The sequence below is a fragment of the Mustela lutreola genome, chromosome 8 (assembly GCF_030435805.1).
Source record: "Mustela lutreola isolate mMusLut2 chromosome 8, mMusLut2.pri, whole genome shotgun sequence".
NCBI lineage: Eukaryota > Metazoa > Chordata > Mammalia > Carnivora > Mustelidae > Mustela > Mustela lutreola.
This window is the reverse complement of record NC_081297.1, coordinates 100,276,296-100,303,407: the sequence shown is the minus strand read 5'-3', so window position 1 is coordinate 100,303,407 and position 27,112 is coordinate 100,276,296. Positions and strand designations below refer to the sequence as shown.

At 40.6% G+C, this 27,112-nt stretch overlaps 1 protein-coding gene across 3 annotated transcripts in view; it reads right to left on the bottom strand.

Annotated features, from left to right (window-relative positions):
* Positions 1-851: 851 nt before the first annotated feature.
* The window catches only part of MSRB3 (methionine sulfoxide reductase B3), a 169,227-nt gene continuing 142,966 nt past the window's right edge, over positions 852-27,112 (bottom strand). For all 3 annotated transcript variants that reach the window (XM_059186238.1, XM_059186239.1, XM_059186241.1), the window contains 2 exons: positions 12,312-12,409; positions 852-4,082 (listed from right to left, as the gene is read on the bottom strand). In XM_059186238.1, the coding sequence (XP_059042221.1) occupies positions 3,912-4,082; positions 12,312-12,409 (269 nt within the window). In that variant the 3' untranslated portion in view covers positions 852-3,911. The remainder of the gene's footprint in view (positions 4,083-12,311; positions 12,410-27,112) is intronic.

Below are 27,112 nucleotides of genomic sequence, written 5' to 3'. Positions count from 1 at the left end.
GCACCGTAATCCCACGGAGGGCTTGCTCAAACAAAACTAGCTCAGGCTCCATCCCAGAATTCCTATTGCAGTGAGTCTGGGAGGAGACCTGAGAATGTGCATTGGTAGCAAGTTCCCAGGTACTACAGACCCTTCCGCCTGGGGACCACGCTTTGAGAAGCACTGTTCTTAGTACACCACGTGACATTGCTGGCTTGCGGATTCCAAGATCCCAGGATTATGACTTAAAGAATTGGCTGAAAAGCAAAGTCTTCACCACCTCACTTTTCCTCCACACACACACAAAAATAAGTTAGTAGAACAAACCAAAACATGAAAGATTTCAACAACCAATAATACCACACTGAAACTCGTCCATACAGATGACTCTTAAAGGGGATTTCATCCGTGAGCGGCAGGGAATGCCTACCTTATTTCCCTGGAGACCAAACCTTGACAACCATAGAAGTTTCCCAGCACATTATTTAACAGAAGCCGAAGGGCTCAGCATGGTATCATTCCTACATTTTTGTCCACAGAGCTATCATCACACTGGAGCTCCCTGAAGTCCGTATTTGAAGTCCCCCAAACATACAGAAGCTACTGAGGATTGTGCGGAGGGGAAAGCTGAGTAATGCCATTCCTCCAATCTTTCAGATCCCTGGAGGCCTTTCCTGGGGCCTGGGCGTTGGAGAATCCGACATGACCCTTTGATTACAGTCCCTCCATGCAAAGGCCACATCAGATAAAAAGCCCTTTATGCAAAATACACACATATCAGCTGGGAGGAGGCCAACAGATCAGTCTACAGCAAACTCCGATGGATGGTCCATCTATCTGTGCTAAAAATAACCAGGAATCAGAGAAGAGAGCATTTTTATAAAGAAATTTTATTGCATAATTTCTGTATACAATAAACATAGGAAAAGGGTTCTTTCAATGAAAACCTCATACATTTTTCAAAAGTTTTGAATTGTTTGGAGAAAAATTAGTACAAAGCTATCTAAGACAAAAATATCTGACCTCAGAACAAGTGATAATCCCTTTCATAACACTCCACATTTAAAACAAGGCATTTCAATTCGATTAACATGGAGAGGATTTTAGATTGCTATGTCATTTGCATTAAGTATTTAAATGCATCTAAGAAGTGAAGAGTTTAAACATATAGAAATGTTCTCTAATGTAATATATACTGCTGCTTTCTTCAGATCCATTCTGCATGATTATATGGATGTCCTTGTTACCCACCAGCAGAGACCTGCATCTCCTAATGGTATACAGTAAGGGCTGAGTGCAGAGAGGGAAAGTCCTGTGCATTTCCTATGTTAAATGGCACAACTCCCACAGATCACATACACCTTGCCATATTGACGCAGTTCATTGTGCTCCATATCCTGCAAAAATAAATCTAGTGCTCGACAGCTGACATTATTGCTCACCAACGTTTTAGTAATATATTTCTTTAACATAAGACAGAAATATACTGAAAGTTGATACCACTTAAACTCAAAAGCAATCTGGAATTAAACCACATGCATATACCCCACATTTTTTTGTTTTTTGGTTTTTCTTTTTTTTTTTTTTAATAGATGTTGCATTTTCCCTAAAGTTGATGCTGGAAAACGCGGTAGGAGAAAAGTCGGCTTTCCTTGGAACAAAGATAAGGATTAGAAAAGGAGTTTTTAGAGGGTAACGTTAAGCCTGATAATAAAAATGAGAGAACAATGAGAGTCCAGAATCTCTGGGGAGGGGGAAGAAGCCCCCCCATTTATCTTTCTTGTCTACCTCGACCGGGTGGCTCGTGTCCAACAGAAACCTGGGGCAGGCTACTATATGTAGCTGGAGCAATGGGAGAAGTGCTATGTGGCCCAAGGGACAGACGTCCACTGTGGCAGGGAAGTCCAGGGAGACTCTCTTCTTTAGCCAATCCCACATGGGATCCTTGGGTCTCTGGGAAATGATGGGGCTCCTCTGTGAGGTTGGGACGGGCTGCTAGGATGGTCTGGCAGCTGTGGCTTCCACGGTCTTAAATCTTACATCTCAATTCAAGAAGGACGCCAGGACCAGAGGTGAAACAGCTGGGGGCTGAAGAAGGAAGAACATGACTCATCTGTCATGGTGAAGCTAGAGTATACGTGACAAGGAAGTCACCAGAGTATCAGGCAGGGCCTCGCCAGCGAGCATGTGTAGACACGTGGAAGAATGTGGCCATGACCACACTGCCACTTGGATTCGTCACTTTTCATTTTAACTTCTCATTGTTTCTCATTGTAAAACTGTTAAGTGTCCCTCTTTCTTATTTTTGCCTTGGTGCTTACAAGGTAGGATGTCAGTTTCCATAAGCTTTCAAAGATTTACAAAAGTAATATTTTAACAAAAAACAAAAACTACATTGCAGGATTAGCGTTTGTGGCTACAAACACAGTATCTATCCATCATAAACTATACCCTCAAACCTGGCTATGGCAATATCATCTTAAATCATCACTGTTCCTGCCTGTGGAAATCTTATCACCCACAACGACATCCATTCTGGTAAGCGTTACACAGCAACAGAGCAGAGCTTCTCAGAGTAAAACCAGCCATATTGCTACAAAGAAAAACTTCTGGCTCTTGGCCCGACTGTTTCCATACCAATCAGCTTGGCTAACCTCTCTCTGCTTCTTTCCATTTCAAATGCTTGGGCTTCAGCCTTTGAGGCAGTTAGAAACCAGATCAGTTTAATTTTACGACACCGATCTTAATGGTATAGCAATACAGTAAATTTGCCCTGAGAGTGTCAATTATTTTACAAATAATGTTAAGTCCTGGTTTTTAAACGAAGAGTAGGCATGGAGAGGCTAAATGGCTTATCCCCTTGTCACACAGCAGGGTGGGACTTGAGCTCCTGGTTCTTTCCATTTTAAACACCCCCCCCCCCCATCCTTCCAGAAGTCACCCAAGCTACTGTGCACAAGATCCCCAGCTTTGGGCTCTGTTACTTGGAGTCTATTGTTGGCTTCTCCGCTCAGCCCTGAGTATTTCAATACCCAGGCCTTCTCTTTGGTCCTCTCTGCTCTCTCTTACTTCTGTTGCCTTGATGAGGTGTGTTGTCCCAGTATTTTATTTTACACAGTGGGATTTACCAAAATGCCCTCCCAGCTGCAGCTGGTGCTAGGTGTGGAGGGACGGACTTCAAAAAGGCCATGTTAGGTGCTCTCTGCGTGGCCTTGGGGCCAAAACGGGGCTCCGCACTTTACCGTTGTTCTTACATTCCAATGTTTTCAATGGAAAATAAAATAAAATAAAGGCCTCACCGTGAGGTAATGTTTACTTCTCCACCACAACACTCACTGTAACTCTCTGCCCCCGCCCCCCACCCTCAGATCTGGCAACAATTTAACATAAGGAAAGACTTTAGACCTTCACACCCTTTTAGTGAGAATAAACGACCTTAGCTCACACTTTCCAGAGCTGAGCAGTCTCCGCAGGCATCTGTCCGCCCTGTCTCAGGTAGGCCTGCCCAAAGGCCGACGGGCCACGAGTCTTGCAGGCCTGCGCCCCGAGCTGGGGGCTCTGCTCTCACTGCCGCGGAGGGGATCTCTGGTGGGAACCCCGAGCACCCTCCGTCTCCTAAGCCAGGGGGGAGAAATCGCAAAAGCAGCTGTGTGCTCAAAGAAAACAATGCCAACTGGTACTCAGGGGGCCTGGGAAAGTGATCCACCACGCCCTCTCCACTCGCTGAAGGGATAAAGGGTTCCCGATCTAGTCAATAGCAAAATGCATGGACGGCTGGGGCCTCTGTCTAAGCCAAAGAAGAAAAATATCGATAGCACAAAACTGCCCTTCTATTTCTTGAAAAAATAGATCTAAGATAGACAATTCGGAGTATTTGCTGTTTTTCACAAGCTGCGCGTTAAGTACACTTGTTTGCCTGGCTCTCCGGGACCCTACAGCTCGGCTCTGTCCCCCACGGGGAGTGGGGGCGTCGCTCCACTGTTGCCCTCGGCGCTGCTGCTGCCCTCGGCCGGTGTGAACGACAGGGAAGCCGAGTTTATGCAATATCTCTTGCCGGTGGGACGAGGTCCGTCGTCGAAAATGTGCCCGAGGTGAGCGCCGCACTGAAAGAGAAGAGCGAAAACATAAGGGCGGCGCGTACAAAGCCAGCTTTGAGACGGGCTCACGGTCAGCCGCCGAAATGGATGACCAGCCTATAGGGAAACGATGGAAACCATCATGGGTGATTTCTCGTCCGCCTGTCAATAGCTGCAGAGATGGTTTCTGGCAGGCTCCACACCACATGCTGAGAATACAAAAAAAAAGCTAGAACTGTGCATATCAGAAATCATTTAGAAGCCACTGTATTTTTTGATCTATGAAGTCTCTCAGCCAGCTGAAAAATGACCGCGGTAATTTTATGAATTGAGTTGACCCCTGATCTCCCCTTGTAAGAAACATGGCAGAAGAAAATCTCTCGCCCCTGGCATGACTTTTTGGCTGTGGATGGGTGGGTTTCAGATATGCACAAGTCCACCGTAAAAGATACTGTTTAACTGGCCATGACGGAGGTGCTGTTTGCGTTCATGGGCAGTAAAACTTAACATCAGCCCTGGATGTTCTCGGAGCCCGGCAAAGCGATGGCAAGGCTCAACAGATGTGTGCCACGGTCACCAGGACTGCAGGTGGGACAAGAAGTGTCGCTAGCCCACAGCGTCTTTTTATTCTGGCCTCCAGTAGGTGGAGCGTGGCTGGCTTCTCTACCCAAGTGAACTGCATTGCATGAGGGAAGGGATAAGCTTAAATCCACACTCGTCCAGATCCAAAACACTTGGGAAGGAGAAGAGGCCCCGAATCTGGGCAGAAGCAGAAGGAGGGATGGTTGGCTATGACGGTGTTCAAGAGAAATGCAGCCCAGAGATCGTTTCTCCAGGAAGGCTGGCTCAGGGCATAGAGCCCCACCCCGAGCCCTCCGAGGCTGGGTACGACTCCAGGAGACACCAGGGTATGTCATACTTAGCTATCTTGCCCCCGTTCTGAGCAGGGACAGGAGTGAGAGAGATGGAGACATTACTGCATCATATTCAAACAGGCTGCGAATCCACATCATTTGTCATGTCCCAGAGAAACCAAAGCCTGGAGCAAGGGACTTCCATTCATTCATTTACCAGGTATCTAAGGAGCACCTGCTACACACCAGGCTCTGTCTCGAGCTCTAGAGATGCAGGCAACAATCCTGGACTCATGGAGCTTACGTTCTAGGGGGAGAGGCAGATAACATGCAAAGAGATCAACTGACTGCCCAGTATGGTAGATGGGAGAGGGGAAAAAGGAGGAAGAGATATGAAGTGTCGGGGTTCGGGGCTGATACTGCAGGTATGATGACGAGGGCTCTTCTCCTGGGGTGACTCTGGAATAAGAAGCCAAAGGAAGTGAAGGAGTGGCTATCAGAGGAGCATTTCAAACAGACAGGAGAGTCAAGATTTAGGGAAGAACATGAGAGAAAATGCCTATAGATGGTTTATTAATTCTTCTCACTGTGCTTGCTTGGTGTCCCCTTAGAAATTATGGGGGAAGAGAGTAGGAACTGACATGGGAACTGGGCTAATGAACCAAATGGAGACGATCATGCTTATTACAATGAAAAGAACTAGAATCTCAGTTTCTCTATCCTAAGTGCTACACTCAGTTCCCAGGGGTTCTCGTGTTATTAATAAACAGCACAAATAGCAACTCTGACTATATGGCACTTCCATGTTAAAAGTGCATTCTTATTTTACTGCCAACATACTGTGTCAGCTTATTAAAGAACTAAAAATGAACCCTGAACTGATTTGATCTATTGCCTAGAAAATATGAAACAGGCCTAAAAAACAAATCTTGCTCTATTTTATCACATTCTATGCAGGTTTAGGTAATATCAAGGCTGACAGCTCAGATTGCTTTTCCTTTCTATAAACAATTGAGGCCAAATTTCAGGCATCAGCAGCTAAGATGCACCAATAAAAAAACACATGCTTACTCAATGGACACAGGAAAACACCTATTTCTTGCTGCCAAAACAGTCAGGGTGCAGGCCAACAGGAACCCGAGCTCTCGGTGACCAGTGTGTGTGCACAATTATCGATCTCACGTGCAGCTCTGGCACTTTGCTCACTTGGCATCTGAGTGGTGGACTTTGCACATAAAAGTCTCAGATGGGTTTTCTGGTTTTGTGTTTTAATGAGAGAATACAGCTATCTGGACAAAATAAGTGACATTATCTTTTTTAATCATCTCCTGGGCATATCTAGAAAACAGTTCTGTGTTTACCTGACTCCAAAAATAAAATGCAATAAGGATACATTTGAAGCTACTTAGGAGTACTGATATGGTCTTCATTTCCCAGATCATCTTGAACAAATCCAACTTAGAGTTAATGTAAACTGTTGAACCGAGTTGCTTATTGGGCTGCAGTTTCATCTGTAAAATCCGGTACTGGTGTTTTGCTTACATGGAAAGAAAAACACAGATTCTAGATGTCCCTAATCTGAAAGGAAAAAGGAAGGGGGACGAGGAAGAGGACACACAGTTAGAAAGACACAACAGAAATCGTTGGCAGAACACCTTATGGGATGCGGATGAAGTAGGGAAGTCCTCAGAAAAGGAGAGAGCCCCTACAAATGATAATGATAGCTTCATTGTGCTTGCCACAGTGTTCTGGAAGATTCACCCCAGGCTCCGATAACTGAGGGAGGAGCAACATTGCAAAATATAGCCAGGTGTGCGTTTCGGTCTGCACCACCACACACATGCTCACCCCGGCGCCCGCAGAGCCGCAAAGCGGTTTGTCCACAGGAAGCCTAACCACGCAGCGCCATTTCTGCTTCCCTGCCCGCACCCCTCCCCAGGTACACTCAGTCTCCCATAAACGACTATTATCCAGTTTCTTTGAAAAGTGCCCAGGCTCTGAAGGTTCCTCCCCGAGGGGAGCGCACATGGAGCCCATTCTTTCCAGCCTCTACCCCTGGCCGAAGGCTGGGATGATGAATGGAAGTTGTCAGTGATGCATTGTTTCTTTAGCCGCCTGCGAGCTCTGCCTCCCTGGCCCCGGCCAACTAGCAATGTGTTGGGCTCTCAGCACACCTGGTTGTAACTGAAACAAACTGGCTGCCCCATGAAGAAATCTCGGAGACCTGCTGTTAATGATTTATTTCAGGGTAAAATCTTTGGTGTGCCTTTTGAAAGTTGTTTGAAAATGGTTACGCACTTGTTGTATAGGAAGCTACAAGCGACAACTGGATATTCTAGCTCTCATTCCGAAAAAAGCATGAGATGATTGTTCAAAGGGACATTTTAGAGTTCCTAGAGGAATCCTTTATCATTGAAGCCTCCCACTCAGAAAATCTGGCAACTGGGGAACCTGCAGAGAACTACGAGAAAAGAGCCCCCCACCCCCGGGTTCCCAAAAAGTGACTGAACATCAAATTTAACATAATTCCTTAAAATCTGACTGCAGTTCTCAATCGTGTGCATAAGAAACACAAATAGTGCATTCAACACAGTTACATATTTCTACACTGATGTATTTCCAACTGTCCTAGACGGTTTTCTCCCAGCTATGTCTAGGATGTTTGGGGGCTTTATTATTGTCATTTTCTCTTAAGTGTTTGATCTACAAGATGAAGCAGTTTCAAAGCGAGGGCTTTTACACTTGGGCACATGGGGCAGGATGAGAAGGAGAAATGAGTTTAAGAAGAAAAGCAATTTACTTTGCCAGTAGTATCCTGTTTTCTCCCACCGTTATTGAAGACACTTGTGTGCAAGTAGGGCTCTTTTCCTCTGTGCTTGTGATATTAATCTTTTGCCAAGGAAATGATTGTGAAGTCACCAGTTTAGCATTATGATTTTACTGAAAGATCAAGAAAAAGAGAGATGGGCTGTGAGTCTGAACCCCTATTGTAACACATGGGTATCTTTAATCATCAGCAATATATCAGTTGTCATCTGCAAAAGATTAATAAGGTTTGGGGTTTTACCAAAATCTGCTTAACTTTTGAAAAATGCCGTGTATGGGTGGATATTTACCTTTCTGTTGATTTGGTTGCCATAGAACAAATTAATAGTGATCTAAAACAACCTTAAGGGACTCTACTGTAGATTCCAGCGAGTAACAGCAACAGGCAAAAGTAGACTCCAACTCGCATAAACTCAGCAACTATCTGATAGTTTCCTTAAAGATGATTTCCAAAAGTTAAGTAATTTATTGATCTCCCATTTGCTGCAGATGTAGAATTTTGATCTAAAGAAGGAAGAATTCCCCAAGTTTTACCAGGAAGGACTTAGTTCTCTGAACTACAGCTTAAACCATGCAACTCTTACCTCTTTGCACTGAATTTAAACTCCTGACTAAGCACTGTTTAACAGGCTGGGCTTGGAGAATTAGGAAGAAGCTGTCAAACAACTATTCAGAGTAGTTTGTGAAACTGGGATAGACGCAACATTATTTTATCACTAGATGAAAAGCGTCGATAAAACTTAAAAAAAAAAATCTTTGTAACTGCAAACTTAGGAAATTGCCACAGCTGGGGAGAAGATATTCAAGTGGACAGATTTAAGATAAAGACCCTCTTTTGAAGAGATAACTAGAATATAATTCCACAATTCAGCGCATAGAACAGGAAAAGCAAACAAATATGGTTGCAACAAAAATCAGAACGTAACAGGGCAGCCTATTCCCTCCACAAGTAGGAGTCCTAACAGAAGGCGTGGAAGAATCTCCACCACCCTTGCTGGTACTCTGTGCTGTTAACTTAAAGATCAGGCCACGTGCGGGGATTCTCACCCAGCAATTCTTTTAGAAGGAGCTGACCGCACTCTTTCTCTGAAAAGTGTTGACAATAGTGAATCAATCTTAACAATCTTAACTTTCTCAACAAAATCTTACTAAAGTATTATGACCTAAAGAAGTCACGGGACACATGGAAAAACTATAGGTTAGTATAAAGAGGTGGTAAGTTATAGCTCCCAATAAATTTTAATTCTCACCCAAATATGAGGTCTAATTAACCACATAATATGATCTGCATCACAATTAAAAAAGAAAAGAAGAAAGAAAGAAAAGGGAAAAAAGAAAGGAAAAGAAAGGAAAGGGCAGGAAAGGAAAGGAAAGAAAAAGAAGAATCTTAAATATCAGAGTAAAAATTCAGGACCAACAGAAAAAAAAAAAAAAAAAAAAAAAAAGACCAGCCATGTAGGTTGAGCCTACTGGTTTTGTCCACGGAAGCTCAGCTCATTTGTAGAAGATGGCAGTAAGAGGGTCTTCATGTGCAGATGCGGCATCGTTACCACAAGGAAAGAAGTACTGCACATAAGGTGTCCAACTGACAATGTCTATGAGATATCTACAGCATCTAACAGATTCTTCATCAGACAAACCACATTGTTGCAATTCAGTCCAGAGAGAGGACAACCATCTGAATTCAAAATGGAAAAAAAAAAAAAATTTAGAAAGATGAGAAGCGGATCAGAGTCAAGTTTCCTATACCACTTCCCCCCAAAATGAAGGGAGAAGCTATGAATCAGAGGGAGACTACATAAACTGAAAGAATGGAAGGTTAAAATAAAAGACAAACTGATCATGAAAAGTAGCATTAAGAATGAGAAACTAGGAAACAAAATACAAGTGTTTACTCTGTATGGAAACCATTGAGTCAGTTATTTTTTTCCAGTTGAGATAAAAAGGATGAGTGTGAAAATAGAAAAGAAAAAAAAAAACTCAATAAAAATGTAGAACAAAAGGAAAATAAATGTGTGGATGAAACATGCAATAAAGGAAGGAAGGAAGGAAGGAACACCCAGCACACGTCAGTGAGTTATTACCACTCTCGTGAGGCAGACATCCCCCGCTCTGCCCACAGGGAAAAGAATCCAGGAAACACATCTTTCTTTAATGTTGGCATCTAACTATTTTCTCCATGAAACTTACTTCACAGAGGATGTATTCTTACACATGCCTTAATAGAATAAATTTCCCTCCCTCTTCTCTTCAAATTTAAGACTTTTATTTAAGAGGGAGCCACACACTTTCCAAATGTGAGAAATGAAGGTGGTGGGGAAAGAAGCCAGAAGGGAGGGGTCAGTGTTGGTTCTTCCCCCAAAGGACATAAAGTTTAACAGTCACCTAGCCCTTTGACCAAAGGGCTGAGAGCTGTTCCTTGTTTAGCTTAATATCTTTTATTAATGTTGCCTGATTTGGGCAGCTTGTAGGTTTCGTCTCTCTTTGGCCACTGTAGAACAACTTCATCTTCATAATGGTCTTTTCTTGACCACTGCTAGTATTATCTCTGTGGCCGGCACAAGGGACCAAGTTTGTTCTGTGACTTTTAAGAAATAGTCACAGAGACGTCAGAGAATAGGGCATTAACGAAAGTTATTATCTTATACCCCACTTTTTCTGTGCCTTGTTTATTTGGTTCTCATGGGACTCAGTGTTTGAAAGTGGGTTCTGAAGAAAATGGAGAGTAGCAGTCATTAACAGCCTTTAAGGCAGCTTAAAACAAAACACAACTGTTAGTCTTAAAAGAGGTTTATTAAGTACTATGTGCCTAAGTTATACATTGCTATGTACCATCCTACTGGGTTACTTTTTTGTTGAATATTTTAGATTCCTGGGGAGATAATCATAATTCGTTTTTGTGGCAGTTATAAGAATATCAATTAAAAGCAATTAAATTCAAATATGAATTGAATTAAACTAAGTCATAGGACTTTTTTGGTTTAATGTGACTCTTTATGGCTTGTCTGTCCATCTAAGCACCCTAGAGCTCTGGAGCTCAATGCCCAAGTTCGAGTCTCAGCTCTGCTGCTTGAATCGATGTAGCTTTATACAAATGTAATTGTCCTCTTTGTGTCTCCGTTTTCTCAACTAAAAAATAAAAAAGAATGACAGTATATAGCCCACAAGTTTATTGTGAGCATTAACCAGGGCAGCTTTGAAAAACTGCTGGTGTTCAGGCCTTACACAGGCCAACTAAGTGAGAATCTCTGAGGGGGAGACCCAGGATTGGAAATTTCCAATGTCTCGCTCAGAGACTCATATCTGAGAGACAAGAGTGGACCGAAAGTATGACCTAGCTAAAATATGAAGTCTGCGTTTCAAGGGAGAGAGTGGTACTCATGCTTAGAAGACAGTAAACTCACCTTTAGTGAAAGAAAGAGGAAAGGAAAGAGGAAAGGAAGGAAGGAAAGAAGGAAGTGGGGTGGGAAGGGGGAAGAGAGGAAGGTAAGTTAGGAAAGGGAAAGAAAACACAAATTCATCAGATGGTTGGGCTCTAACCAATCTCCCTCCCTGCTTGGTAGTAAATATGCCACCTACTCCCTACAACTCTTGTGCCTGATGAAGGGGGTTAAAGGGCACGTACAAGAATGTTGAGGGAGGCCCACGTGGCAATCACTTTGCTATTTCAGCTGCCTGATGTGCACCCTTTACCTCTGATATGTACAACAGACATCCCCTGACAAACTACTCCATAGTATCAATGAATTTCAGTGCCCAATACTCAGACTTGACATTTCACTTTTGCAAAGCAGATCAGAACAGGACTACCTACTCTAGACTGGAGTGTGCGGTTGCTCTTATTCTGTGTACAGAAGGTTCTGGCTATGTCTTTGAGTTTAAATACAAAATACCCAACAGTTCAAGCCTCGACATTAGCATGACAGATTAACCATCTTTGCCTCCTCGACACATGCTCATTTTCTCCCTAGAGCCAGACCTGATTCAGTTAGAGCAGAGTGACAGGAACTATTGGAACATCCGTGGAAACGAAACAGGTCCATATACTAGGAGAGAAGGCATTACGTTACCGCATATTCACACTCCAAGCTCCTAGAGCCTAATTTGAACCTCCTCTTCCTCTTCCTTCATACCCACATGGGGAAAGCCACCCCTGAGGACTTGACTAACCATGTTGGGATCATTACAGGTGAACAACACATGCACAGAGCTGCAGGAAGAGGGGTATTCTCTAAAACATCAGATTATACACAGCCACAGAGTGAAATCTTCACATGCCCTAAGAATAGCCCATTCTCCACTGTACTGAGTCAACTGAAGATGATTTTCCTGACCATTCGCTCTCTCTCTTTTTTTTAAATAGTTTTGAAGCCAATGACTGGCATTCAGTTGGACTTACTGAACATCTGAAGACTGAGATATCGTCTTCAGATACAGAGACTTCATTGTGCTCCTCCATCCCTTTTATGATCAGTCACTTGGCCTTAGTTGCTATATTTAGCACAACCAGGAGTCCAGAAAGTGTTTGCAATGCAAAGGGGGCATCCCAGTGGGTTTTCAGGTGGAGTTAACTGACCTGAGAGCAGCTCGTTTCGACCCGGTGCATCCCGTAGGAAAAGTCGTCCGTGAATGTGATCGCATCAGAACTGATCACATCGTGGAATGAAGGCCAACCTGGAGCAGAGCAGCATCAGAACAAAACAGACAGGAGAGACAGACAGCCTTGGGTTAGAATGTCATGTTAAAGAACTACTACGCAAAGAATGAAAATCTCTAGTATATGACTCGTGCTTAACTTCTCCAGCCTGAAAGGAAAAGGTACAAAGCTGAAGGATAATATATTTCCCAAGAGTGCAACTCCTTTTTAAGAATAACTTCCTCCTCACTTCAGATCACAGTTGCATTGGGTGTTTATGTTTCCAGAAGCATTCTTAGACCACCCAGTAGTTTTCCAGAGCATCCCTGGATTTATAAAGCTCTCTCGCCACTTGGTCTTGCCTCTCTTCTTCAGAGTCACTGGGCACTCACTAGGAGTCTTAGCGGTGTGACATTTTGCAAAACACAATCCAATTGTTCTCTCTCTCTCTCTCTCTTTTTTTTTTTTTTTTTAAGATTTGATTATTTATTTGAGAGAGAGAGAGCGCGTGGGCATGCACAGTCGGGGAGAGGGACAGACAGGGAAAGAGAAATCCTCACACAGACTCCTTGCTGAGCACTGACACTGACACAGGGATTGATCCCAGGACCCCGAGATCATGACCTGAGCCAAAACCAAGAATCGACACTCAACCGACTGAGCTACTCAGGTGCCCCTCCCGTTTTTAAAGTTGTTTTTTTCTGCCTTTTTTTTTTTTTTTAAAGGATTTATTTATTATAGTTGTTCTGGATGTTCACTTTTCAACTTTCCATGCTTCTTTAGGAAGAATGGTTTTTCAGCACTTAGTTTGTGTGGTTAAAATATTAAAAAAATGAGTATTCCATAGTTTCCATCATAATCTAATTTCTTGGGGCAGGGCAATCTGGAAAGCAGCTTCTATCTATTTTATGGGCAAGAAGCTTGCTCACTTCCTAGAAGAAAACCATAGAGCACTGTTCATCAGGCATCTCTAGGGAGCACCTTCTCTCAAACAGCATCTTGTTCCAATTTTCATTTATTCGAACGATTTTTTAAATATGCACACACAGCTTTAAGAAACTCAATGATAAGGACTATAAGATTGTACAAATGTTTATGAATGTACATAATTTTAAGAAGCCAGGTTTTATGTTCAGTACTTCTAGGCATGTTTTTACATATTTCCAGAAATTTGGTCGAGAGTTCCTGAGCTGAAGCCCAAAATGACGGAAGAGGTGTGATGTTGCCGACCTGCTGGTACAATTTTTTTTTTCCTCTTTCAGAAGCCAAATTTATTCATGTAGAAAGGAGGAAGCCCTTTAAAAACATGGTGCTTTGTGTTAATACACCAACTGAAAGAAAACAGAATGCAGGCCTCAACAATATGATTTCCAGTTTCAAACAAAACATATTAGCTCAGGCCACGTTTTTATAAGAAACTCTCCCAAGCTCCCCATCCCCCACTATGCAAGAGTATAGTTTTCACAGTTGGTGCTGGATTTAACACCCAGAGTTGAAACACTTTCCAATTCCCTGATTTGAGTTCAAGATTGCTGCAAATCACCAGGAAAACCTTAACTTCCTAGATATAATATTCCTCAAAAAACAATCACATCAAGACACACCAGCACTTCTAAGAAAACTTGTCTCTCCCTATTCTCTAAATTTTAAAGAGAATCTAAATGTATTCTAGGCTAGAGTTTTTGGTTTATAATGACTACTTGGCACATTTAGGTATTCTTCTTTGTTCAACGGCAAAAGTGCCAGTGGCTAGAAAAGAGAGGTTTAAAGGTGATGTCTGAAGACACTGAAAAATAATTTAGTTATGAAAAGAAAGAGAACACTCTATATTTTTTAACATCCCATGTTTTGACTCATTTGATTGCTAATTATGGCAACTAATATTTTGGAAGGACATATTTGATTCAGTAATAAACAGGTGAAGAGTTAGGAATATATTTTTTTTAATTTACCATAAAGCCACCCTCCAACACACACACATTTTCCTATTTATAGAATTAAAAATAGGTATGGAGAAATGTATATAAAATATATAGATAGATTGTTCCCTCCCATACTCCTTCTCCATGTTATATACACTTATCTTGTTCTACTTATCATACTGGATTTTCGACTTATTTGTTTTCAGGCTTTCCTCTCTGATTAGGTGGTGAGCACGTTGAAGGCAGAGTATGCATAAACAAGAAGACGGGGTGGACATTTATGACTCAGGGTCCCACAGGAGACAGAAAATACAATCATACTTCCTTTTTATAGACTAGATTAAGAAATTAGCAATGTTCTGTTTTCACTAGAGTATCCAGCTTGGCTCAAACACCGTAATTAAGCTTCTCTTTATAGGTGGAGTTGGGTTATTATTTACTTAGGATGGTAAATCCATAAAGATCATCTAGGTCACTAACTTAACAGGATTTTTAGTGAGGAGGAGAGGGAGAGGGAGCACAAGGGTATGGTACTTGCCAGCATTACACAGGCAGTACGTGGCAGAGCCAAAGCTGGAATCTGTGTATTCTGACTTTAATCTGGTTGAATTTTTTCACATTCCACTTTCTTCCTTAGTACGAGGTCAAGACATCATTCATTTCAATACTGTAACCGGAAGGAGACTGTAGGTTTTAAGAAATATGTTTAGTGCCATGTCTGAATTGGTTGGTAGTTACATCATTGCATTTAGGAGCTTCCAGGTGGAAGTAGCTAATTCATGTAAACTCACCAATACTGATTCCCTCACTCTAACAACCAAACTTTTCTTTTTTTTTTTTTTTTAAGATTTTATTTATTTATTTGACAGAGACCACAAGCAGGCAGAGGCAGGCAGAGAGAGAGGAGGAAGCAGGCTCCCCGCCAAGCAGAGAGCCCGATGGGCTTGATCCCAAGACCCTGGGATCATGACCCGAGCCGAAAGCAGAGGCTTTAACCCACTGAGCCACCCAGGTGCCCCACAACCAAACTTTTCAAAGAGACAGTCCAAGAGCAATCATATAAATGATATAATCTACTTCTGGGGCATGGATAATTTTTTATTCATTTATCTAAAATAACCACAAATACTTAGAAGCTTACCTTAGGTAATAATATTGAGAAAACTGTCCATTCTATTTGGGATTTCTTCATTCTAATTCTTTCCTAACAAATTCTAATTCTTTTAGAATTCCAAATTAGAATTACTAATTCTTTTAGAATTTCCTAATTAATTCTAATTCTTTCCTATTAAAATTTTTTTGGGGCAAGGGAAGGGAACTGCTTTCAAATGAGCTATTAAACTATACAGCTATACATTTTGTCTCCATGAATTAAATATTTATAGAATTTTCTAGAAGACTATATTCAAGAGTAGACAAAGATGAGGTGTAGTGACATGGAGTCAGGGCTCTTAAAAGATTTCTATGTTTCTGAGAAAACTGTTGACACTTGAATAATTTACTGGTTGTTTCCCATGGCATTGGTTAAATATCAGAAGAGACACTAAAAAACCAACCAAACAAACAAAAAAATTCTCCTTAAAACTCCCCAAAGTTCACAGTGTCTCTCTGCACAGAAGAAATGCAGTTTTCAAGATGGAATATTTGATACCTCATCCAAATCTTAATTAGTGGAGACTGACAAGGGCAACCGTGTTGAAGACCATAAGTAACCTTGTGTGATAAAACACATTTCAAAAGAGAATCATGGCCAACTTCAATAAGCTTGACACAGGAGAACGTTGAATTCTTTTTCTAGGTCTTCCAGAAAAAGCCGAAGGAGAATCCCTCAGAAAAGCAAGTCCTTATTGACAATTAAACTAAGAAGGATCTTCACCCAAGAATAAATTGTCTCATGGCGGAGAGGCCACAGAGATGACAGCACTTTGAAAGCGGAATTCCCTCATCATGTGAAAGTATTTAAAGGAGGAACTCTTCACTGCTGCAAAAATCCTCAAAGGAAACCCTGCCCCCACTCCTAATAATAAGGAAAGTGCTTCAAAGGGTGATAGGCAAGACTGAAGCAATCTGGGTCTTGTTGAGAAAATTATCTTGAGCAAAAGGGGGAAGGGGATGTGTTTATGTCAGTTTTGACATTAAAGAAAGATCATCCATCCTCCTTTCTCTAGGATTTCCCTTTTGGTCTTCTCATCTAACAAAACATTATTTGTTTTGGATGCATTCCATGCACATTTTTAAAAGAACAGTCATTCGAAAACCTGGATAAACAGAGTTGGCTCCCCCGACCCCCAAGACATCCCTTTGTTTCTATGTGATGAGCTCGGATCGGGGTGTATTATTGTTGTATTTCTAAAAATACAAGCTGTACTTTTTGGGTATTAGCCTTTTGCTATTGGGAATGTCTTGTATTCAATAAATAGATTCTTCTTTCTGCAGACAGCACAGAAATACAGGTAACCAAGCGCAGCAGGCACGTTGGGCTGTTGGCAGTCCTGCTCCCTTATGAACCAACAACCACCAGGTCACACTAATCTGGAGACGGCTCTTTCTGGTATTGGCATAATGGGCAGCAAACCCAGGATATGTTCATTTATGTCTCAGATATTAGAGAAAGTGGTTCAGTTTGTTAATGGTAGATCTTTGGCACTTGCTACCATCTACACTAGGGTGAATTTTTTTTTCTTTTTTGAACTGCAGTAAAAAGAATTCTTCCTTTTCACTAAGAATGGGGTTTATTAAAGCTCCTCAGAGTCCCCTCGAACCCATCCCTGAACAGTGACACAGCTTTCCACAGGTGATGTTCTGCTAACAGACTTTAAATGTTTCACTCCAACTGCCTCCTGAGAAAAACTTGCTCATCTCTCTATCCTAACCTTTTCTTCCTTCCTTTTACGAATCTTTGAAACAAGTTGTTAAAACCAGCAACAGGTTAAAAACAAGTTGAAGCCAATCCCATCTATACCATATGTAGAAAATGCGGCCCACTCTTACTTTAATAAGGTTTTGCTCTACAGTTGCCATGTTCCCTGGATTGTCCCCCAACCCCAAATAGAAATGAGAAACCTCAGTAAGTTAGCTACATGACCCATCAGTAGTACATGGCAGAAACTACCCACGCCTTAGCGTTCATTAGGTTGAAGTGTAATTACAAATATTTTCATTTGTATAATATATATATATAAATATATACATATTTATATATATGATATATATTTATATGATATGATATAAATTTATATGATATGATATAAATATATGACATATATTTATATATAAATATATGATATATATTTATATATATATGATATATATATATATGATATTATTGTCTTCGAATGCAAAATCAGTTTGAGCACAGTAAATCCCAGTTGGGCTTGGGGGATCGTTTAATAATAATAAATATCTCAGCTTGGTTTCAGTGAGGCATGAGGGACCATTTACACACCTGTGGTTTTCTGTATGTACCAATTCTCACCGTGCTATGATTCTAAGGCTGTATTTCAGAATTTGTAGCATTTAGTACCTCTGAAGCCAGGAACTGTTAACCTCACTGACCACTATTTACCTTATTAGCTAACTTAACCAAATAATACAACGCTTTATGAAGACCCCCACGCTAACAAGAATTGTTTGAAGTGTGAGCTCTGATTCTTGCCCAGTTATTTGCTGTGATTGATACCCAAAAGTTTAAGTCGTAATCAACCAAATGTATGTATGTAATAGAAAATCAAAGAGTGCAAGATAACCTATAGGGCAATGTTCTCTTTTCGTGCTTCCCATTACTGCAAACAACCACGTTTAACAGTTTTTAGGTTTAATTCTTAAAAATATGCTTATGCTGCTCCCTCTTGATTCCTTCATTTCAAATCTGCACTATCCAACAGAGAAGCTACAAGCCACATGCTGCCATTTAAATTTAAGTTAATTACAGTTAAATAGAATTTCAGTTCTTCAGTCATACCAGCCACATTTCAAGTTCTCAACAGTTACACATAGTGAATGGCTGCTATACTGAACAAGAGAGGCCCAGACGGAGGATATTTCTAACATCATTTCTGCAGATCTAGAAACTCCCACCATTGGACAGTGCTGGTTTTACACTGTGAATTGATTTCCTCCTGTCACGGATGAAGACTAAGCCTTCAGACTTCCACTAAATCTCCCTTCTCTTCCCTCTTGCAATTTTTGACCGTTAAATAATTTTTAATTGTTTTTGAGACTTCGTTTGGTACTATCTGCCTCTGGAACTAGAATGTAAAGTCTAATAAGAGCAGAGAGTGTGTCAGTTTTGTCCACTGGAGTGTTGCCAATCACCCAAAGCAGAAATTGTCTGCTGGATGAACATATGAATGCATGACTGATGACTATCTTACAGCTCAACATTTTTGCACTCTCAGTCTGCAAAACGGCCTCAGCACCCCATCCTCCTTCTACCTACCCTTTCCCCTGTTCCAACGCCCAACCTTAATGAAGTCTTCTATGCTTTTGTATAGGTTGATTCTAAGGCTTGAAAACTAGTCAACGGCATTATTATTATGGCTACATACATGTTGCAGGCAGCTAAAGCGTGTTGGGATTCTATCTCCTTCTCCAACGGTCCAACTGGCATAACCTCATGCTAGCTGAAGTCAAACAGATCTTCTTTCTTTTACACTGCATCACTATAACAAGCAGGGCATGTCTTCTTTTATCTTTTGTTTGGACCATGACTTTCTTATACAATTGTACAAATTTGCTCTATAATTCAACATTTAAATTTCAACAAATAGTTCAACCATAAGTAAAAGTATGTAAAATACCTAGGCATCCATGTTTTAACAAATACAAATGACCCAAGTTTAATAGACAATATTTGTTCCATATTTCCTTCAGATTTTTCTCTTATTCTAACAAAATAAAATGTTACAATTACAGCCAGATCTGCCTCCAGCCTTTTCCCCTACTCCTACACTTCCTGGTGCCCCAGAGACAATTGTTTATGTACCCTTCCCACACTTCTTTGGCTTCATTTCCTACATATGTCTATGTTCATAAGTAATATATAATGTTTTAAGTGTTAAAAATTCACATGAAAGACATAGCATCCTAGGTATCTTTTGGCCACCTCTTTTTTTTTTTTTTTTCACATTTTTCTTGATCTGTAAATTTTTTTGGCCTTTTTGACAGCGTCCTCTTCTTATTTTGTAAATGAAATACTTCAAATATCTCTGAGAATATGAACCAGGGAGTTGTTTGACTTTGGTTTTTCAATTATTCTCTAAAATAGCTCTGTTGCCTCTTGTGCAACTCTTCCTTTTTTCTTGTTTCTCGTCTTCCATGCTCTCCGTTTTCTTGCCTCAGCCATTTCTATTTAAGAGTAGAGGTCTGGGGTCCTTGTCCTGGGCAGGTGACAGGGGCTTCCTCTGCGATCAGCTACAGCGCGGGTTTGTGCCTCCCTAGGTCTCAACTCTCACCAGAGAAAGTGACCGGGAGCTCTGGGAAGGACCACTGTCATCGTTTGCTGCAGAACAAAGGTCTGTCCCCGCGTTCCCTGAAGTGCAACAGCTCGCTGGCAGCCCCAGTTCTCCCAGACAGGCTGTTTAATATCTTTCGAGAGCAGTCTCCCAGGGTTGTTGGGGTTTTTTTGCCCCATGGGTAATTGATGATCTGTCATTCTAAATATGAAAGTGAGGAACCTGCAAAACTGAACTAGCTGTTTTTTCAATTAAACACCTTCTTGTCAACCCCCCATCTTGCTCTTGACAATTCTGCCCTCTGAGCCTCTTCATAATTGTGCTGGGCATCTTGGCAACAACTCCTGGACATAATTTGGGCTGATGCTTTCTTTAGTCGGTCATACCCAGTAATGCATTGCCAGCCATCTTTTCTTGGAAAAAATGCTCAACACCCCTCCCCCACTCCAACACCCCCTCAGCAGCCCCTCTCCACTCCAATTCTCTTGGCAATGGGGTTCTTCTCCTTCTCTTCTGCCTCTTCCTCCTCCTCTTTCATCTTCTTTTCCTTACTTTCACTTTAAAGGGTTCTCTTGGGAGAGAGGGAAACCAACATGTATGCTCAGTCTATCATGCTGAACAAGAAGCCGAGATTTCTTTTTAGTAAACTGCAGATTTTAGTCTCTTCATCTAGTATTTTATGAAAAGAAGGAATGGATTTCAGGCATCATAATCTTTCTACTGACCACAATTATATTATTTTTTGCCTTACTGATAAGATCCAAATCAATGTAAGGTTTAGGAGTTTTAACTGGCTCAGATTTGACTCTATCTCAAAAGTGATTCTCTGCATGAGAGTATGACATCTGCAAAGACCCCTGAGTTAGAACTGTGGCAGACCAGAGTAGATTCCTCCCAGAACTGGCTCAGTGGGAAAAACTTCATAGATCTCTTTTCTTTTCTTTTTTTTCTTCTTTTCTTTCCTTTCTTTTCCTTTTCTTCTCCTCCCCTTTCTTTCTTTTCTCTCTTCTTTTCCTTTCTATTTTACAGATTTTATTTATTTATTTGAGAAAGTGAGATCACAAACAGGGGGAAAAGGTAGAGGGAGAAGAAGACTCCCCCCGGAGAAGGGAGCCCAGTGCAGGACTCGATCCCAGGACCCTGGGACCATGACCTGAGTCAAAGGTAGATGCTTAACCAACTGAGCCACCCAGGCACCCAAAGACTACTTTTCTGTATTTGATCACTTGTTATCAAATCACTTCTGTGTTTGATATACCTTTTCTGTATTTGGTCACTTGTATGGCATGAGGATGCACTATATTTCTGCCCTCTTGCCACTGCAAATGTAAGGACAAGTATCCCCCTCTGTGCTGATGATACGATTTCATTACTGCAAACAAGCAGCCAAGTCTCAAGAGGTAAACTATTCTAGCAAGAAAATGGTTTAACAGTAATGATGACACAAGGAAAACCATTGGTTTTGGCAGACATTCTCCCATGCTTTATTTAGTTTTCCTAAGCAGTACCTCAAATAAAAATCATATTTAAAATACTTATCTTGAAAATCAGGGAGTTTAAAAAAAAAAAAAAAAGAAAGAAAAGCAGGGAGTTTAGAATACATAAAAAATAATATAGACCCATAGACTCTAAAAATTCTTAAGAAAAAAAAATGCCGAAGGGCGATATACACTATTCAAGCATTGGTTTTATTTTGGTTACTAATTACCTTGTTGGGTTTGTTTGTTTGTTTTTGTCTTGTGAAGTAACCCCACAGTTTTAAGTGGCAGTGGCATTTTGAAGGCCAGGGACATGTTGAATGGCCTGATGACTGGGGCGGCCACAAGTAACACGATCAGATCAGTGTTTTGGGAAGATGGTTCTGGAAGCAGGCAAGAGGGTGCGGGATAAGAGGATGAAAACAGGCACATCCGATGAAGAATGGATGTGGAAAGAGAAGTGATAAAGCTCTACATGAAGGCATCTGCAATAGGGCTGGAGAGCAGGGGACCAATAAGAGAGAGACTGAGCACTCAGAATTCACTGATTGTGGTGGTACCTGTTGGGGAGTGAAGGAGAAGGGTAGGGTTGAATTACTACTAGGTTTCCAGCTTGTACTGACTAACTGGGTCATGCTAGTTAGACGTGTTTTTCAGGGAAAATAATAAAATCCATTTAGTGTGGAATTCTCTAGGAGCAGAGGGGTGTGGGGGTTCAGAAGTAAAACCCTGGCTAAAGATACAGATGTGAAAGTCATCAGAGCATAGAAAACAGTAAGATTATGGAGGGGAATATATAGAAGGCAAATATAGGGGGATTGGAGAACCAGACAGGTATTTAAAAGGTGAGCTGCGGAATAAGTCAGTGAAGGAAAATAAACAAGAGCATTTCAATGTCAGATAATGGAAAAGTGTAAGGCTGGAGGACAGTCCGCAGTGACATAATCTACAGAAAGGACAAGTTAAATAAGAGAGGAGAGGAGACTGCTGAATTCAACAGCTGAGCAGCCTGGGGGAATTTAGGAGGAGCCCTTTCAGTGTTATGCACAGAAGCTGAACTCTGTTGGGCTGAAAGGCATTCGTGGACTGGAGCAACTATACCAGGACCGCTCCTTACCAAGACTGGCAGGAAAGGAAGTTAGAGCAAGTTGATGACTTGCAGGAGAGCACAATGGTATTTATGCGAATGTACTGGGATCCTGGGGGTCCCTCCCACCAATTCCACCCTTCTCTGCTTTCCAAAGGGTTTAAAATTTTATGGTATTTCCTAACAGAACTTTCACAATCAAATGAGTAATATGAAAGTCTTTGGACATGCTAAAAATCTTGAGCATTGCTCAAATGCTCCTTAAGATAGTGAACAGAAGCTATATTTGAAGAAAGACTAAAACAGAACTCCATCCCTGGAATGTTTTTTTATCTTTAGCTTATTTTTAAGTTGTTCATTGCCCCTACTATTGTTCCTACTATCCCTTAATCTACCAAACTGAACCATGAGTGGTATATTTTAAATAGCCATGGTAATCGGTTTTACCTTTTGGCACAAAGTAGGTGCTCAATAAATATTAAACAAAGGCGAATCCAGAGCTTTAACTCTAGGTCACAATCCCCTGTCAGACATGCTCACAGCACCCAATATTTTCTCTTCAGAGCATGTTTCACAGTTTGTATTACTTACATATACGGGTGTCACTTAGGTTAGATATGCCAATCACTAGGCCAATTGATGACATTTTTAAAAGATAGGCAAAGTATCTCTACTACTTTGCTCTAGGCAATTTTTTACAAATATCAAATTTAATATTAGGTTTCTTTTCCTGCCTATCAAAAATAGTGCATTTCTTCAAGATGATTATTAGTAATTTCTTCTGTTCAAACCATGTCATCCCAAGACCCATAATCATTCCAGGCATTTGAACCTACCAAAGGACAATACGACCAGAGACCAAGAACACTGAGGTGTCCTCTGGGCAGTGTGAACATCTGGTATCTATTCTCCTTGGAGATTAATAATGGAGCTCCACTGCAAGAGGCTTTACTAATTCCTTTGAGCCCTGCACAGCATTTTTAAATGGTTCCAAACACACAAGATTTCTAATTGGCATGGATTTCATCCACAGTTTTCTTGGTGATCGCAAAATATCTCAGAAACTCCTAAGCAGGAATGGACAGGGGAAAGCTTCCCTGTTTCCCTTTGAGAAGGCAACTATTCATAATTTTTTTTCCAATTCAATAAAATTACTGAACTCAAACCATTTCAACCAAAAAACTGAGGAAGGGGACTTTATTTTCCCTGGCCTGAACACTGTCTCTTGCTACTTTAAATCATAGTTAATGTTTTAGAAAGTATATCTTACACATAAGTCAGTTGTAGACTTTCAGCATCAAAGGATCTGAGCAACATCACATGTAACGACCTGACCTTTGGCTATAATTTCTAAGTGCCATTAAAAAATGTCTCTCAAACTGGTTTTAAATTTAGTGTTGACCTAGTAACCTTGATCCAAAAACATTCAACTTTAGATGATTATTTTATTTTGCTTCCAAAAGCTCTTCAGTCCAGTGAGGCATCCATTAGGAAGCTTCACAGAGAGTTAAGTTTGCTCAGAATTTATTAGCTACATCGAACAGGAAGATGGTGATTTGGGTTGCTTGCTGAGTGAAGATTATTTACTGTGCTTAACTGACCTTAGGAATACCAGGAGGTAAATTCAAAAAAATACAGATTCTATTCTCAGCGACATGCAGTCCAGACCAACAGTGAAATAATGTTCCATTCAACTGCAGTCCTGAATTAGGTCTATTCACCACATGGCATCACTGGGGACTGTAAAACTATTACTTATGTTCTTTAGTTGGGTGTGCCTATCAAAAATTTCAAATAATTTCTCTCTTAAATATAGATGCCTGATAAAAATGTAAGATTATTTCTTCTGAGGGAGTTAAGTGTTAAAGTTCTTTTACTCACCTAATTTTCCTCCTGATATTCTTCTTTAACTGAAATCTCTCCAAATTTCTGAGTAGACTTTAGGTTTTTATTCTGCTATATACTTTCAACTGCTACAATTCGAATAAAAACATGTATTTTCACAAATGCATGATCATTCACTGGACTACATCACCTTTTTATGATGCATCAAAACTTAGTTCACCTACTACGATTTAAATTTCTGACAACCCATGCTGAAAAAATATTTTGAAACACATTACTCAGAAAAGCTTTTAAACACAAATATTTTAGAATAAAACAATAAAAGATGTTTTGCCCTTGTAGCAGACACATGGCAAAGTTGAAGCGACTTGTTAAACACTGTACATTCTGTAACATATTAAAATTTTTTAATAAATTACATCAAAACACATGAAGCAAACTACATCAAACCAAGGCATACTCTGATAACTATTTGCTCTTTACAAAGTCCTTTAGGAAAATCTTCTCTGACACTTAATCCCCATTACTCTGTTCTTCTTTTTCATATATTCAATCACATCCTAATACACTATAACTTACTGTTCCTAAATTTTCCTGTGTATTGTCTGTAGTCTCCCAACCAGAACTTAAGTTCCATGTGGGAAGAGATAATTCTTTTGTTCCTGATGCATTCAAAGCTCCCAGAAGGGTGCCTAGCATTTAATAAATTTTGGTTGAATGAATATTCTTTTTTTTTTTTTAAGATTTTATTTATTTATTTGTCAGAGAGAGAGCGAGCAAGAGCGAGCACAGGCAGTCAGAGTGGAAGGCAGAGTCAGAGGGAGAAGCAGGTTCCCCGCGGAGCAAGGATCCCGATGTGGGACTCGATCCCAGGACGCTGGGATCATGACCTGAGCCGAAGGCAGCTGCTTAACCAACTGTGCCACCCAGGCGTCCCTGAATGAATATTCTATATACATTCTTGTTACTCTGGAAATCTAGGAATTCAAAATAATCCTTGTTTTTGTTTTAAAATATATAGTCACAGAAGTCTTTGTTATCGAATTATTTACAGGATCTCTAGGTCACTTACTAATATTTATTGAAGATTTTGGCACGTGGCTGACAGTCTTCTCTCAACCCCCAATTCCTAGCTACATTCTATGGACCTTCTACAGTAACCCACTTAATACCCCTCATATCAATAGCTCTTTGAGGTGAAACTAAGCAATTCTATAGAGCCAAGGTCCTTTATCAAGCAGGACCCATACAGGTACAAGTGGTCTTTGCAATACAGAAGTTTCCATGGCTTTGATTCTGACCACTGGCAAGTTTAATGCATTAAAAATTAGATGTCAGAGCATAAAGGAAGTTTAACTTCACATGGATGAAATTGGCTAAAGTAGAATGGTAGTGCACACATATTTTAATTTGGCCCTAAACAACCAGGACAAAAAACAAATCAGTAAAATACCATAAAAGTCAAAGCACATCCGCCGTATATAGCATTCGGTTAGTTTTTAGTTACCCCACCAAACCACTTGTAGAGAAAGCAAGCTGCAGGCACAAGACTTAGCTACTTAGTACTGAGTAGGCACTAAAAATAAAAAATAAATAAATAAAAATGTTTGCTGAATAAGTAAACCACATTTGGGCTGAAGAGAGTATTAACAAAAATTCTGAAAATGATATCACAATAAATCAATGTCTCTGTTTCAGACATTTTTTGACAAAGATCACCTCTCAAGTATTTATTACTCCTTTATCTCTACTGACCAGAGTACAGCATTCGATGGATTACTATCCCTTGGTAATATGTCATGGATACCTATGTGATGTCTTTGACATTTTCTAATTTGAATAGAATAAAATTGTGGAAGGTGTGGTCAGTGTCCATGAACATGAAGTACCCCAGCACTGTTGTAGCAGTGTAGAGTCTCCTTTTGTTCAGATATTTGTCCTCCTTTTAGTATAACCAAAAATTGTTAAGTCTCAATCATGTATTATTAAAATCATGGTCTTAAAAGCTAGGTGAAAATTAATTTTTAATTATATCTCCCATATTAGAAAACTCCCTTAGGAGTGATCACTTAGAGGGAATTTTGCCAAGGTCTCGTGCTACATAAAAAATTTTTTAAATCCATGTACTTTGACTTAAAGTGTAAATCAAAGCCAATATAACAGCTTTTTGATCTTTAACAGTTTTTGTTTTTTGTTTTTTTGAATTTTTTATTTTTTATAAATATATAGTTTAATCCTCAGGGGTACAGGTCTGTGAATCACTAGGTTTACACAATTCACAGCACTCACCAAAGCACATACCCTCCCCAATGTCCATAATCCCACCCCCTTCTCCCAACCCCCCTCCCCCCAGCAACCCTCAGTTTGTTTTGTGAGATTAAGAGTCACTTATGGTTTGTCTCCCTCCCAATTCCATCTTGATTCATTGATTCTTCTTCTACCCACTTAAGCCCCCTTGTTGCTTCACCACTTCCTCGTATCAGGGAGATCATGATATGCTCTAGTTCCATCCAAGTTGTCGCAAATGGCAAGATTTCATTTCTTTTGATGGCTGCATAGTATTCCATTGTGTATATATACCACATCTTCTTGATCCATTCATCTGTTGATGGACATCTAGGTTCTTTCCAGAGTTTGGCTATTGTGGACATTGCTGCTATAAACATTCGGGTGCACGTGCCCCTTTGGATCACTACGTTTGTATCTTTAGGGTAAATACCCAGTAGTGCAATTGCTGGGTCATAGGGCAGTTCTATTTTCAACATTTTGAGGAACCTCCATGCTGTTTTCCAGAGTGGCTGCACCAGCTTGCATTCCCACCAACAGTGTAGGATGGTTCCCCTTTCTCCGCATCCTCGCCAGCATCTGTCATTTCCTGACTTGTTGATTTTAGCCATTCTGACTGGTGTGAGGTGATATCTCATTGTGGTTTTGATTTGTATTTCCCTGATGCCGA